This window comes from Tympanuchus pallidicinctus, unplaced genomic scaffold, assembly GCF_026119805.1.
Source record: "Tympanuchus pallidicinctus isolate F22 unplaced genomic scaffold, pur_lepc_1.0 scaffold7, whole genome shotgun sequence".
Taxonomy (NCBI): domain Eukaryota; kingdom Metazoa; phylum Chordata; class Aves; order Galliformes; family Phasianidae; genus Tympanuchus; species Tympanuchus pallidicinctus.
In genome coordinates this window covers 28,835,310-28,850,782 of record NW_026294791.1, presented here as the reverse complement: position 1 = coordinate 28,850,782, position 15,473 = coordinate 28,835,310, and the positions used below count along the sequence as shown (strand labels likewise).

The following is a 15,473-nucleotide window of genomic DNA, read 5'->3' as shown; positions in this document are numbered from 1 at the left end:
CAAGGGGGTCTCCGGAGAGTTCCTACAATTTTATGTGTTCACAATAAGTTGTCTTATACATATTTTCTCAAGAGTAGTCTTGTTTCTTTTTCTTAGATTTTGAATTCCCAAATAACAGATACTGGCAGGTATGTCTGTGTTGTGGAAAACATAGCTGGAAGGGCCAAGAAGTATTTTAACCTAAATGTTCATGGTAAGTATAATAGCCTGTAACTTGCTGATTGAGTTTTTTTGGTTTTTGTGTTTGTTTTTTTTTGTTTTTTAAAATGTTATTTCAGTTTTAATGTGTGAATTTTAGCAGAGTACAAGTCAACTTATTGAGCATACGGGAAATTCTCCTGTACTAGAAATCAAATACAAGTTTGATGTACCATGGCATCTTCAGCTCTTTATGTGTACTGCATATAGGTAGATATTATAGTGCGTGTACCCTGTGTAGGTTGCTAAGCATTGTAATCATGAATGATAACCAGTTTGGATTACAGCCTGTTTTGATTTCTTTATGGAAAAAAAAAAGAGAGAGAGAAAATTACAGTTAGAAATATTACACAAAGATATGGCCATTGTAAAAACTTGCATTTTGTTTCCTTTTCTAAAGTTCCCATCTGTTCTTTTGTTGTTGATGATGTTGCTCTTAGGCATGGTTAAGATAAATTTTAGCATTTGGTGCCGTAAGTCTAAAACAAATACAGTCAAGAAATTTAAACATTTTCCATATTTGTAAAAAAAGACTCTCTATCAAGGTTCATTCTAATTCTTCACACCACTTTTAACTTTCCATTCTGAACTGAAAATCACATAAGCACTACTCCCACAGAATCATCAGCACAGTTACATTTTAAAACCTACCAAGGAAAACTGGCAGCTAAGTTTTTATCTGTTTTCATAGACATTAAGTCATGGAATGATCTGGGTTGAAGATTGTCTAGTCTGTCCCCTAGAGTCTTCTACATGTTATCCTTGGATAATTTTTCACATCCTTGCTAGCTAATTCATCTCCTGATTACATACTAGACAGAAGATAAGTGCTGTCTTCTTTCTCACATTTGAATGTGGTCGCAAAGTCCAAGGAATTTGATTATTTAGGTTATCATATACAGAAGAAATAAATATTTCATAAGAAGGCAATGAAACAAATGTACAATGCTTTTCTCTACACAGTGATACGTTTAGCCAAAAAATAGTGTCATGGAAAGAATTTGCCCTTAAGTCATTTCTGAGAGGTTCTTTGCTTTCATTAATTTCCTGAATTTCCTGATGTTTGACCTTTGCTTTTAAACTAAAATATTTTCTTGACATTCGTATTTGAATTCAAACTTGTTTTCATTTGTTTGTAATTGTGATAGCCTAATGGTGTTATTTTAAAATAAATATTTGTATGATGCTTCAGATTTCAGCTCAGCAATATTACTTACTTAGGACTATTAATTTTTGAATGGAGTTTCAGTTGAAAAATCAGATTAATACTGTCAGGAAAGGACCACCCAAGGTGAAGCACTTCTGTATATTTCAAATATAACTACTTTTATAAAATTAAGTGAAGTATTAAGAATGTTCCTTAATAAGTTGATAAATTTGTTTATTTTCTTAAAGGCTAAATAAATAAAACTAAAATAAAGCCTTCCAAAACACTGAAAATAAGCATCTGGTTGTAAAGTCTGTCTCTAATATAGGATAATAGATAGCTTTTCCTGTGTACTGAGCCTATTGTTTGTGCACATACAAATAGGTCTATGTATGCTGACTACCTGGGACACTTTTGTGAGTGCTCTGCACATGTGGCAGAAGCTTGCAGGATTTGAAAAGTACCACTTCCATAGTTTAAGCAAAGTTAATGAAAAGTTAGTTTGCATTTGGCCCTGTGTATATGTATATATAATCACACTGCCAATAATCACATCTGTGGGAAAGTATCTTTACAAGTAAATAAATATAAATATCTATCAAATGTCATCAGATCAGAATTCAGTATTTATTCCAGTGAAACATTTCATACCGATGATCAGAGAAATAGCCCTCCGTTAGTCCAAGCTGAAAAATGTGGACTGAATTCTTTACATTGACTCCTCTTGTTTCTGTTGTGTCACAGAGGAGCCATAAACTTGGCTTAATGACTGCTTTGTTTCATTCCAGTGCCAGAGAGCATCTGGAATATCTCTGGTGAATATGGTCCAAAATGCATTAAAATATCTGTCTTTGAAGAAGAGGATTCCATCTGTTCTTTGGAATGATTTTTCCACCCAATAGAGCCCAGAACATGCTTTTGCTTTGCTCTTAAGTGTTTTATATTATGCATACTGCAAAAACATGGAAACTAAAACCTGGGACTTATTAAAAGGATGAGATTGACAATTATTTACTTTTAAATAGTTCTTGTAGAAAGGTCAGATGTCAAAGTATTCTTGTCTTTAAAAGTATTGGGACTTGGAAGCTTAAAAATGCACCCATTTGAACAATGTGTATGTGCAAAAATTTTAAACTGTTTAGCTCACTATTGCACAACAGGTTTTTCTTGTTAACAAAAGAACTCTGGACTATATCAGAAGGAAGCATTTTTGGATCTCTATTATAATGTGAAATTAGAGTATTTCAGAAAGAATAGTAACAATACAGTCTCAACAAGAAATGGTAGTTAGTCCTTCTGTATATCTTGGCAAGATAAAATTTAATCTGTCCTGCCCTATGAAGCAAATGTATTGTGAGAGAAGACTTTCAAAATTGATAATACTTCAATGAGAAATTGTACAGTCTCTTACTGGTCACTTAGCCTTTGTAAATCCCAAGCAGAGGTTTACAGATGAAATGGTTTCCAGATTCATTTAAGAAGTAGAGGATCCATTTGTGGGTTGTGTAAGATTTTTTGCAATATGGCCCATTGTCAAAGCTCAGCAATTCAGCTTTATATTGGTAATTGAAGAAATTAGAGAATAGTTTGCTGATCCAGTGATAAATACAAGTAATGCATTTCTCTCCACAGTTCCTCCAAGTGTTGTTGGTGCTAATCCTGAGAATTTGACTGTCGTGGTGAATAATTTCATCTCTCTGACTTGTGAGGTCACTGGCTTTCCGCCTCCTGATCTCAGCTGGCTCAAGAATGGAAAATCTATCAGCTTGAATAGTAACACGTTTATTGTGCCTGGTGAGGAATTTCAACTATTTCTATAGCCTTTAGACTCAACTCAGTCTGTTTTGTGTTGATATGGGTGACAGCCATTTATATAGCCAGTATATTTTTAATATTGCTCCACTGAGCAGACAAGACACTTGACCTGCTGTGTTTTTAAAGCATTTACTGATGCCTTGGCTGTTGGATGGGCACACTTCTAAAGAAAAGCGGCTCAGACTGAAAGCACTGAAAAAGACTAGCAGGCAAGTCATATAACACAAGTTCTCTGAGATACTGATTGAAGTTGAGTCACTGACTCACCTTTCAGAGAAACAGTCAGAAGTAGTGATGCAGGCTAGGATGAATTCTGCTGGCCTAGCTGAGAAAGACTTAGCAACTCTCTCATTGACTTCTGTGGGAAATGGGGTTAACTGAACTCTCAAGAGGAAATCCTTGCATTCTGAGACCTCCTTACCCATTCAAAGCTGCTCACACAGTGAGATTTCATGGTATCTGTGTCATTTTTGCTCCTGCTGGATATCTTCTGCCCAGGATATCTCATGCATATCACTTGTTGGGGTGCTCAGTCCTGTACTGCAGCTGTTATGTGGCTGGGGGTCTGCATTATAGCATAAATTATAGCGTATGAAGTGCAGGTGTGAAATCTGCTTAATGGCAGTAGAGACACTGCAAATTAGTAATGTAGGCACAGACAGTAGCTTCGTGAGTTGAGGCAGTAAAGGCTAGGGGACAAAGGCTGGGGGAGTAACAGAAGTAGAAAAAAGGAGCGTAGTTAAGTTAGCAAAGAAGGTTTAGCAGCTACAAAATAAACAGATATAAAAGGAGCATCAGATATAAAAACATCAGTGAAATCTGTCCTAAAATTTTATTCTTTGACTTTTTTAGTGGATTTATGAATCCCAAAAAGCAATGACAATGTGGTGTGTTTTTAAATCCAAAGTTAGAATGTAATGCCTGTCCTCAATCTGTTGGGGACACAATTCTAAGAAAACATTTGAAACTGATACCATACCCACAGAATAAATCTCAGAACTTCTGCTTTTACTTCAGGTGCTCGGACTCTGCAGATTCCCCAAGCCAAACTTTCAGATGATGGTGAATATACTTGTATTGCAAGAAACCAAGCTGGAGAAAGTCGGAAAAAGAGCTTCCTAACTGTCCTTGGTTTGTATGTTTTTCTTTTGTTTTAATTGTTTTCCTAAGATAAATGCAGTATTTGGGGCTTTTTTAGGCAATTTTTTTTTGCCTTCACAGAACTAAGGCAGAAATAACTGTTTTTTTTTTTTTTTTTACAGTTCCCCCAAGCATCAAAGACCAGAGTGGAACCTCAATGACAGTGTTGAACGTGAGAGTTGGCACCCCAGTGATGTTAGAGTGTGAAGCCAGTGCTATCCCACCACCAGTCATCACCTGGTACAAGAACAGGCGTATAATTTCAGAGTCTGCAAATATGGAGATCTTAGCAGATGGGCAAACACTGCAAATCAAGGGTGCTGAGGTAGGTAGGCTTGTGGAATGCTGCTTCTGCCACTACTGTCAGGTGAATATTTTGTTCTTTATGGGTGTATCCTACTAATTGACTGTAGGAGATATATTTGTTGGAGGCCTTTCATTCTTTGAAAAGAATTTTGATTTGGCAAAAGCTGTTAATATCTCTATATTATAGCATTAAAATAAGATCTACATAGTAAGATATATATATTTTTAATTATTTTTATTCTAGGTTTCTGACACTGGCCAATATGTGTGCAAAGCCATAAATATTGCTGGGCGAGATGATAAAAATTTCCATCTTAACGTTTATGGTGAGCACACTCCACGTTTTCTGCAGCATTTATGTATTGTAATGTCATAGACATTGTAGAGTACAAAATTCAAAATCAGTTCACAAAAATATTTCCTAAGCAAACTACTCTTACTGCTTCCATTCAACTTCTAGTGCCACCAAATATAGAAGGCCCTGAAGAAGAGTTGATCAGTGAAACAGTCAGTAATCCTGTTGCCTTCATGTGTGATGCTACTGGAATTCCTCCACCAACACTGGTCTGGCTTAAGAATGGAAAACCACTGGGTAACATTCTGTCATGCTCTTTTCTGCTCTTTTGCCCCCCTTCCTCACTTTTGGGGTACTGCTGTGCTGTTTGCAGTCTATTTTCTTGTTTCTTCTCATCTGTCTCGAGACAGACTCTTATGTTAACTGATTGGATTTTTTTTCTTTGTTTTGAAATTCTGATGAAAAAAATTCTCAGGAAGTATTTACTCTCTGTGGCCTCTTTGGAATGACTACTTGTTTGTATATTTTCAGAGAACTCCAATTCTCTTGAAGTTCATATTTTATCTGGTGGAAGTAAGCTTCAGATTGCTCGCTCTCAGCTTCTAGACAGTGGGAACTATACGTGTATTGCCTCAAATGTCGAGGGAAAAGCTCAGAAAAGTTTTGTGCTTTCCATTCAAGGTAAGACATATGAGTGCAATGAGAATTATCAAGTAATTTCTGAGTGTGACCCTGTAAATGAGAATTGGAAAGTCTGTATCAATATTTCTGTTGTTTGCAAGCAGTGGGAAAAATTGTTAGAAGATTATATTGTTAATCAGAAACATGCATGAAAAAAAATACTCTTTACCTCTTATAGTAGAAGAACTTGAAAACCGTTGGGAAGGCTGTGTGTGTTAGCTGCTGATCAAATCCTTCCACCTGCTGAGTGCTGAAACTATGCTATGGTTTCAGAAGCAGTAATCCTGTTGCCTCTTTTCCTCCATCACTGGTAGGAGATAGGAAAGAAATCTTGACAGAATTTTCTTATTTAGATGATTATTTTCCCAATCAAATAAGAAACCCTAAATTCTCTATTTCTTGACTCCCTGCGCTTCACTCTTACACTGCAACCACCTTTGCTTTCTTCCCACTCATTTGACTAGCTTCCCAGTGTTCAGTAAGACACTTCTTGTACAGCATCTGCAGCTTTCTGCCATGGTCCCTTCCCTTGCTAGCAGTCGCTGTTTGAGGAAGCAGAGCAGGAACCATGAGCTGAGTTTGCCAGCAGGTGCAAATAAGACTGCTCACCATCAGCAGGCCAAACAGAAGTAAATCAGCGATGCAGTCATTATCTGGGGATGTTGGTTTTTGTGTGTCCTGGCTTGCTTGCCCATTTGTCTCCAGGAATATTAAGTTGCTTGTTTGATCAAATTTAACTTAAGTTGATTTTAATGCTCAAAACTTACTAGTGGGACTAGTCTTGACTTGATGGATAACATGACTGCCTGTCTTGTTCTGTAGGAGAACTGACTAAAATGGTTTTTAGTTTTGCTGTTTAGGATGGAGTAAGTATGTGGCTGTTAAGGGCAGTGAAGCATTCCTCATGCAGTAGAGCATTTGACTGTGTACTAAGCATATGCTCAAGTGTTAAATAGGCATTTAATTGCTAGAGGCATTGTGATATGTAGTGAACTGGAATTTTGTCCTTACATTATTGCACGTTAGCTATCATTGAGCAGGTAGCTAGATATTAAATATAATGACAATTATACTTGTTTTTTTTTAATATTGTAAATCAGTGACTTTCAGGAATTATGAAAGTGGCTTTAAATTTATTTTTGCAAAACCTTCTCTAGAAAATATTATAGTTTGTGTTAGAAAAACAATAAATTCTAGTACTCCCAAGCTACTGCAGCGCAACTTTTTGTGGCTTAGATTATGTCTCTTGCTGATGACCCTTCTCTTCCATTCCTAGTTCCTCCTAGTATTGTCGGCTCTGAAATGTCTAGTGAGGTCGGTGTCCTCTTGGGAGAAGGCATCCAGCTGGTATGCAATGCCACAGGAGTGCCAGCACCTGTTGTACAATGGCTTAAAGATGGAAAAACAGTTGCTAGTGACAACCTACAAAGAATAAGGCAAGTAAAAAAATCAGTCGGCACTGAATTCTCTTTTTGTATAATTTAAAACTTGAAGACTGTAAAGGAAGTGTGAAAGAGTTTTAGGTTTTTTTACTAATATATTACTCATTTTACATTCTAAAAAGAAAGTGTGAAGAGAGCTTAAGTCACGAGTTAGCCATATTAAGAACATTATCTCCCTGTTTAGTTTGTCATTCTAGTATACTTTGTTACTACTTTTTAAAATTCTTTTGGTACTAAGAAATATACAATAGCTATATCTTTTTCAGTTACTAAGTTCCCATAAGTTCATCAGATTAATAAATTTTTGTAAAGATCTGTAAGTTTCATTAAGTTCCTTTAGAGGGGAAAGACCTTGATGTTTTTCATTACAGGTTCTTCAAAAGCCCATTTGGAATTATATTTTGGATGGTTGAATAGGATGTATCTAAGATAAACTTCTTACCTATCTCTAATAATAATAATTTGCAGAAAATAGTGGTTTTCTAGTGAAATTCACAAGATCAAGAGATTTGACTTAAATGTATGAACTTGACTGCTTATTTGCCAAGTCACAGTAATACATAAACAAACTCATGGTGCTGTATTACCTTCCTTGTAGAGTAGCTCCAGATGGCAGCACATTAAAAATCTTCAAAGCTCTCACTTCTGATAGAGGAAAATACACTTGTGTGGCTACTAATCCGGCAGGAGAAGAGGACCAAATTTTCAGCTTGAGTGTATATGGTGAGTTTTCACAGATACGAAACTGAAATTTGGTACATAATCTTTGTAAGCACTCACAAGAAATGGCCAAGAAATGAATGCCTATCTTCACTGTAATACTACAGGCGTATGTTTCCAATTTCATGTACTGTAGATAGCACAGTATATTACGCAGGATATTATGTAAATGATGAAATGATTGATATTACTGTTAAATGTGTTTTGAGACTAACAGAAATTGGTTCCTTTGGTGTATTTCATAATAGAGGAATTCTGCTTACAGTGATTTTTTTCTTGTAGAGACACACTCGGGACTGATTTATCCTCATACTGCTTTTTTGTTTTTTAGTTAATCTGCAGTATTATATATTATACTACATTATATATATTATATATAATTCTTGTCAAAGTACATTAGTAAAACATGAGTAATATGGCAGGAAATGAATTGCTTAAGCTCTCCTCTATCCTGAGAAATTACTTATTTAGAGTTTTAAAGAAATATGATGTAGTTTGGGATTAAATTCTTCATACACAAAAAGATATACAGACAACAACACAGTTATTCTTTACCCTTGGGTTGTGTGGATATTGGCTGAGGCTCAAGCAATAGTTAGCTGAAGTTGTCTTCCGTCTTTATAACTGTTATGGTGTATGGTGGGACCTAAGATAGCCAGAACATGGAGCTTCATATGCCTAAGCCTTTGTATAGTGAGTCCCTTCTTGCTCCCAAGACCAAAAGGCTTTCACACCACAAAACCAAGCAAAGAAACAGCCAAAACTGGTATTATGTTAGAATTATCTTCTAGACTATTTAGCCAGTCACTTTAAAGCTTTCTGTATTTGAAAACTATCATCCTATATACCCTTAAGTTAATAAGTTATCTTTCTTCCTACACAATTCTATCTTTCACTGTATTAAAGGTTTATTGAAGTAAATATCTTAAGCAGCAAACTGTAAACTTGCATCTGGCTCTTAAGAGATGGGGATTCTCTCTAATGCTTGACCACTTGCTACCTCCTAACATTTCTTTCTTTCCTCTTGAGCTTTGGGTTCTGAAACCAAAGCTCTCCTTTGCTATAGCCTGAACAAATAAATAAGAGGGAGTGCTATTATCATTCTATTATGCATCTGGTTTTAATTATGTAAATTACTATTTATTAGTGCTTATTATTATTGTTAGAGGTTTTATTGTATAAAAAGATAAGACAGCCTCTTCTGATTGGAATGCCTATGGGATATTAAGTGCAGCATTTCCTAGACTTTCAAGTATAGCAAGAATACATATGTGGAATGAGTTTAAAAGCCGGTCTTAACACCCTCCTTTTCAACATTTACAAACTGTAGTTCCTCCAACAATAACCAACAGTAAAAGTGAACCAGAAGAACTCACTGCCCTTTTGGACACCTCCATAAATATTGGATGTACTGCTACTGGAATGCCGTCTCCACAGATAAACTGGCTGAAGAATGGCCTTCCTCTGTCTGTCTCCTCCCGGATCAGGTTACTGTCCGCGGGGCAAATTCTCAGGTTGGTTTTCATTTATTTTAACTAAGCTTCCTGGGTCTTTTGCTGTATCAGCACAGTCCTGCTGGGCACTGTTGGAAGCAAGAGTGCAATTTGATTCAAGCCATGCTGTAATAACAGTGTAATAGTGTATTCTATTTACAGCTGAATTAAATTGATTTTCTCCTTAGACTTGTCAGAGTGCAAATATCTGATGCTGGTGTGTACACTTGTGTAGCATCTAGCAGAGCTGGAGTAGACAACAAGCATTATAACCTTCAAATTTTTGGTGAGTTTCTCTGAAATGCTCAATGTAAAGATCTATTCTTCAATTCATTTCTTAAACTTAGTCTTCAGTTTTCTTTCACACTAACACAAAGTTGTAGACATCCACGAAAGTGTATCAGACTCAAATAGAAAAACATTTACTTTTTAATGTATATGCATGTTTTTAATTGAAATTGTTTTAACCCTGGAAGAGTCCTTATTTGAATTGCCATGCATTATATGTTTTTGGTGGTTTTTTTTGAATGACTGATTATGTATAATCTTGAAGTGAATTTTAACTTAGTTACTTAACATAAGCTTATGGGGTGTGATGAGATGCAGAAGGGTAGCTGCATACTGGTTATTTTATATTCAGAACTAACTTCTGTGTGTGTACTGTTCTGCGTGTACTCTGTGTAAATCAGATCTTTGTTTCTCTGCAGTACCACCAAGTCTGGATAATGCAAGAGGAACAGAGGAAGTGATTGTAACAAGAGGCAGTTCAGCTTCACTGAAGTGTTTTACTGATGGCACTCCTGTCCCTGCTATGTCTTGGTTTAAAAATGGACACCCATTAAGCCTTGGAGCTCACCAGACTTTAAGTGACCAAGGAATGGTTCTTCATTTTGTAAAAGCAGAAATTGGTGACGTAGGCAAATACACTTGTGTAGCATCTAATAAAGCAGGAAATGTCAGCAAGCACTTTTCCCTAAAAGTGTTGGGTAAGTGTTTACCAGTTGGTTCAAGTGCTGGGTAGCAGATGTGGGGAATAATTTAAAAATCTCTAGGGATAAAAAAGTATTTTCAAGAAACATTTTTTGTGTGAAATAAGTCAAGTAAGGAAATGGAAGATAACTAAAGATGTGCATGTAAAATAATATGTATTTTTACCTAAGATTTCATGAATACTGAAATACACTTTGGCTGGTAGAAATTCTACTTTACAGGTTCATAGCACAGCTAAAGGTGTAACTGAATGTGTAACAGCTAAAGAGCTAATAAAAATCCTCACTGATACTATGTAATTAAGTTTTTTACCTGAGATTATTAAAGTAATTTCTAACTTCTAATTTAATTTCAAAAAATATGCAGATTACTAGAAAGAGACAGATGGAAATCCCATGAGATACCCAGTTGTACAGCCAGAAATAGCACTAGTACAGACTAATTCTACAAACCAACTACAAGTCTATGGGTTAGATTTTATATACTGATTCAATACACAGTGGGAGTGTTTTTCTTTCCATAGAACCACCTCAAATCAACGGTTCAGGTCAACCAGAAGAGCTCTCTGTGATTGTCAACAACCCCCTTGAACTTCTTTGCATCTCTACTGGCATTCCAATCCCCAAAATCTCATGGATGAAGGATGGGCGCCCGCTTCTGCAAAATGACAATGTTCATGTTGTAAGAGAAGGGCTTCGAATAACCAGTACTCAGGTGAAACAACTGTTTCAAAGTTGTCTCAAATTGGAAACTCTGGAGAAGCATAGAGAATTGCCTGCTGTTAGGACCAACCTGACAGGTCCTAAAACTCTATATAAAGTTCTCCTCCTGCACGTGCAGTTGGAGGATGTGCTTTTTAAGCCTTGCCTTGATTTTTTATTCAGAAAAAATTGTAGTATTATGGTTTAAGAGTGACCTAGCATTTCTGCATCTTCTGAGCATTATTCAGGTTCATCTTAGAGTTCTAAACCTTCTTTATTTGTTCATCCTTCTTCATAGAAAGTTGAACAATCAAGGCTAGGGACTTGTGCCTTTTTTGTGTTCATTTGTGGTTTTATCTATAAGCTGTTATAAGATTACGTAATATATTATCTGTTATATAATTATATTTTACATATCTGTAGAAATCTAGTTACATATGTATTATAATCTGCATCTATACCCTGTTTATGTTAATTTCCTGTCTACCTGACCCTTGTTACTATCACTTGCTTTTCTGTTGTTATTTTATAGTTCCTACTCAGCGTTTCTCCTCTTTCTGCTACCTCAGATTTGCCTGATACCCATTTGCTTCTCACATGCATTGGCCATAGATTGAAGAGAAAAAAACTGCCTTTGGTGTAATCTGTGTGAAAGTTAAAAATAACTAAAGACAATACAAAAGCTTTTGGATTAATTCAGACAGTAAAAGAGTTCATGGAAAAATAACATGTACAGAACTGCTATAGTCAGCCAGACTGGATGTCACCAAACATGAGGGGGACGTGGCTCAGGAAGACGGACAAACTGCTGCTGGCTTTGTTTGCCAAGTAAACACTTCTTGTCTCTATAATGAGAAACTTACAGAAAAGAGAAGGCATAACATTATGTTATAACATTCAGACTATGAATGTGTGCATAAAAAGGCTTCTTTATCTGCCCAGAATTTGCATAGATGGATAGCAGCTTCCATGTTCAGGATTGCCTGTTGCAGAAGGTATCACGAAGAAAAGATGTACTGGCTGGAAGTGCATTATCCTCAGAGATTATAATCTTTCCATTCCTAAGTTACGCCTGCGTAATACCATGGTCATAAGAGATGCAAGTTTCCCAGGACTAGAGAAGAAAGGCTCTAGCCCACAGCAGGGGGTTGGAACTGAATGGCCTTTAAGGTCCCTACCAAACCAAACCCGGAGTATCGGTTTTGTGATTCTAAGAACTTTTTTCATTTATTCTCAGGCTTTCCTTATCTGTTGTCTTTAACTGTTGCTGTCAATGTTTATATTTTAGTGCTTTTCTGAATTGTTCCCATATGCTGCAACTTTTACTGAAGTTGCCCATGTGTTTCCAGGTGGAGGATGCAGGAAGATACACGTGTTTGGCATTTAGCCCAGCAGGGGATGATGATAAGGAATATTTTGTAAGAGTTCATGGTAGGTTTGAGGAATATTTCTTTCCTAAATTAAGCTGTAAACTATGAAGGTGTGTACAACATGTAACAGGTTACTTATTATTAAAAAAGAAATATGTGTTTTGAGAAAATGATATTATGCTTTATGATAATTAACATTTCTCAGTAAGGTTAACTCCTTTGACATGCATTAAAGAGGGAAAGTTTCATCTGATACAATTCATGCCTTCTGTTATAAATAGGCTATAGATATTTGTATTCTGCATCTTTGTTCAGCTGAACTGAATTTATTCTACTTACAAAAAAGTATAAAGTATACTGATACCTAAGATCTTAGTTTTTCATTAGAAAAGTACATGTATATATATATTTAGGATACATTGAATGTAATGTCAGTAAAGGCAGTATAAATAGAATTTCTGCAGTTCTACAGTGTGCTTCAGGTTTCTTCTTGAGGGTTGTAACTGTCATGTTTCATGATGAAGAGTTTATTGAACTTCTGTGGTCTCTGCTCTGTCTGGCTTTGATGCTAGTGCCCTTGCTGAGAATTGAATTTAATTTAATTTCTGTCGCAGTAGTTTCCAGTATGTGACTTAGAAAACAGTTTCACATGGTGTATTTAACACAGATATTGTAAAGTAGTACTAAATTGTGGCACTGTAGTTTTGCCTTTGTCTTAAATATCAAGAAGTAAAATGCTTTTTTTAAAGTATGGTTTTAATGGTAGTTCATAACTGTGTTGTTTATTTTTCTAAATTTTTGTAACAGTTCCTCCTAATATTGCTGGTACCAGTGGTCTGCAGGACCTCACTGTGTTGCAGAACAAACAAGTTATATTGGAATGCAAGTCAGATGCTGTACCACCTCCTACAATCTCGTGGTTTAAAAATGGAGAACTTGTAGAGGTATTAGCAAATACATTATTCGTGTTAGTCTGTTGGACCTTTTATTTTTTACACAGTGCTGGACTTTTCTTACTCTGCTCACTTTCCCCTCCACTGCAGTCAAGTTACAGTGCCTCAAATTCAAGCTGAGTTGCCCCAGTACTAATACAGTTAGTCCTCCATGAGTACCTGAAGCTAGTAAGCATGTGAAGTGGCCATCCCGCTGTTATTTGTTCTTTTTTCCTTTAGGGGGATCCCTTGCTCCTCCTGGATCCTCTGAACAATCCTAGAAGCCTTTGGTATACTTCCTGAATGGCTTCCCAGGAAAGGTAGCTGAGAAAAGACTACACTGTATGCTTCCTTTGGGTATATTATGCATCCTCGTACTCTAGTCGCATTTAGGAAGGAATTACAATTTTTTATGTTGGGGAAAAAAAAAAAAAAAAGGAAAACAAACAAACAACAAAAAAAACAAAATGTGTTGCTAACCAACACAGTTTTGTATCAAATGCATCCCTTTCACTGATAGTTCCAAGTAGTGTTGTATAGGGTATAGAGTCCCTGGTGGCTGAAAGAAAACTAGCAAGATTAGGACAGCTTTAGTAGAATGGTGGTGGTTTTTTTTGTTTCTTTTTTTTAATTTATCATCTTTCTTAGGATCACTTAGAAATCAGATTCTTTCTGACAGATCAATTTAAATTCAGTTATTAATTCAACTTAATTTTCCCTCTATTGATCTTAATTTATTAATAAAGAGAAAACAAATTCTTCTTAATTCATAAAACATAACTCATATGTCTCCCATAGTTGTAGTCTATCAGTTGTCTTCATTCAAAGGCCTGCTACTGTGCAGTACCTGTGAGAGCCCATTGCTCAGTCTCTTCCACTGCTGTAAACTTAGAAGAATAAAATATATGTGGAAGTGGCAAGAATTAGGTGAGCAATCATATATTACTAAGTGCTGCTGGGGAATAATACTACCTTGCATATCATACAAAAACTAGACAGAAAGAAATGTAAGAGAAGTGCTCTTCCCTTGATTTCCGGGTGCAGACTTTTTTTTTATGAATGTAAGTTGGAGCAAGGTCTGGAAGTTATACATGAATACTTCTACCTCAGTCTTTCTTAAAAAGCTAGGGTTTTAAGCAGTACTTGAATTTTATTTTTTTTTAATTCTACATCTTCACTAATTTAAACCATGAAAAGAAGCCACTTTTAGAAATACTTAACAGAAATGAAGCAGTGGAGCAACACTATTATGGGCCTAGATACTCAGCTGAACACCTCAGGTTTGACTTATGTAATATTAGATTTTTTGCTTCAGAGATTTGTGTTTGTTCTTGAGGACTGAAGCATCTTGGTTATGCAGTTTGACTAATTTCCCCCCTTTTGTTTTATAACAGTGTAAGGACATTCTGTACACTGAGCTCTTCTCTGACAGTAATCTTGAAAATAATGCTGTTATAAATTTTGTCCAGATGTGGGCCTCCTAATTTATCAGTTGTACTTTACGAAGCAGATGTAGTTTTATTTTGTTCACTACCATCCATTCCATCCTTCAGCTCAGCTTATATATATGTGTGCTCCAAATATCAGGAAAGCATTAGTGTCCTCCTAAATGCCTGACTGTTTTCTCAACCTCAAAAAAGTATAATAAGCTACTATTTGTGAGCGTCTGGGAAAGAATTCTCTCTGGCTATGAAAAGACAGGTGCTCTGTGGATGCTTATACGGCATTTGATTCCCCTCACCTTGGAAACACTGAGGTTTCACAGTGACAAAAGGTGACTGGAGGTCAAGATTCCAGACTGCAGTGTTTCCTCAATTTAAGCTATCTCTGCTTTTTGAAACAGCCCTTAATGGGTGTCTTTCCTTCTGTTTTTTGTTTTTGTTTTTGTTTTTGTTTTTGTTTTCTTTTTGTTGGTTTGTTTGTTTGTTTTTCTGGTCTTCCACTGTGTTTGAAGTCAACACTAGATCTTGCTGTGTTCAATAAAGTAATTGTGCAGCACCACCACCTGCTCTAACAGAACTCTAGAAAGGTTTAGTTTGGGACAGCTTTGGTGGTCACAGTCCTTGTACTCTTCATTGATTTGGAAACATACGCAGAGTGTTATCAAAATAAGTAGGTAGGAGTGTCTTGACCTAATCTATCTTTATCTGGACACTACAAGAATTGCTGAATTTGTATTTGTATCATTTCACCTTTGAGAGGCCAACACTGCTGGTTACGCTACATCTGTGCTGATGCCTGGT

The 15,473-nt window shown here is 36.1% G+C and overlaps 1 protein-coding gene across 1 annotated transcript in view; it reads left to right on the top strand.

Moving 5' to 3' along the window:
* The window catches only part of HMCN1 (hemicentin 1), a 179,625-nt gene that overhangs the window by 129,916 nt on the left and 34,236 nt on the right, over nt 1–15,473 (top strand). The window contains exons 57-71 of the mRNA XM_052666768.1: nt 97–193; nt 2,978–3,139; nt 4,178–4,291; nt 4,423–4,625; nt 4,851–4,932; nt 5,067–5,198; nt 5,433–5,582; nt 6,859–7,018; nt 7,623–7,747; nt 9,075–9,258; nt 9,426–9,523; nt 9,945–10,223; nt 10,751–10,941; nt 12,278–12,359; nt 13,106–13,242. Coding sequence (XP_052522728.1) covers nt 97–193; nt 2,978–3,139; nt 4,178–4,291; nt 4,423–4,625; nt 4,851–4,932; nt 5,067–5,198; nt 5,433–5,582; nt 6,859–7,018; nt 7,623–7,747; nt 9,075–9,258; nt 9,426–9,523; nt 9,945–10,223; nt 10,751–10,941; nt 12,278–12,359; nt 13,106–13,242 — 2,196 coding nt within the window. The remainder of the gene's footprint in view (nt 1–96; nt 194–2,977; nt 3,140–4,177; nt 4,292–4,422; nt 4,626–4,850; nt 4,933–5,066; nt 5,199–5,432; nt 5,583–6,858; nt 7,019–7,622; nt 7,748–9,074; nt 9,259–9,425; nt 9,524–9,944; nt 10,224–10,750; nt 10,942–12,277; nt 12,360–13,105; nt 13,243–15,473) is intronic.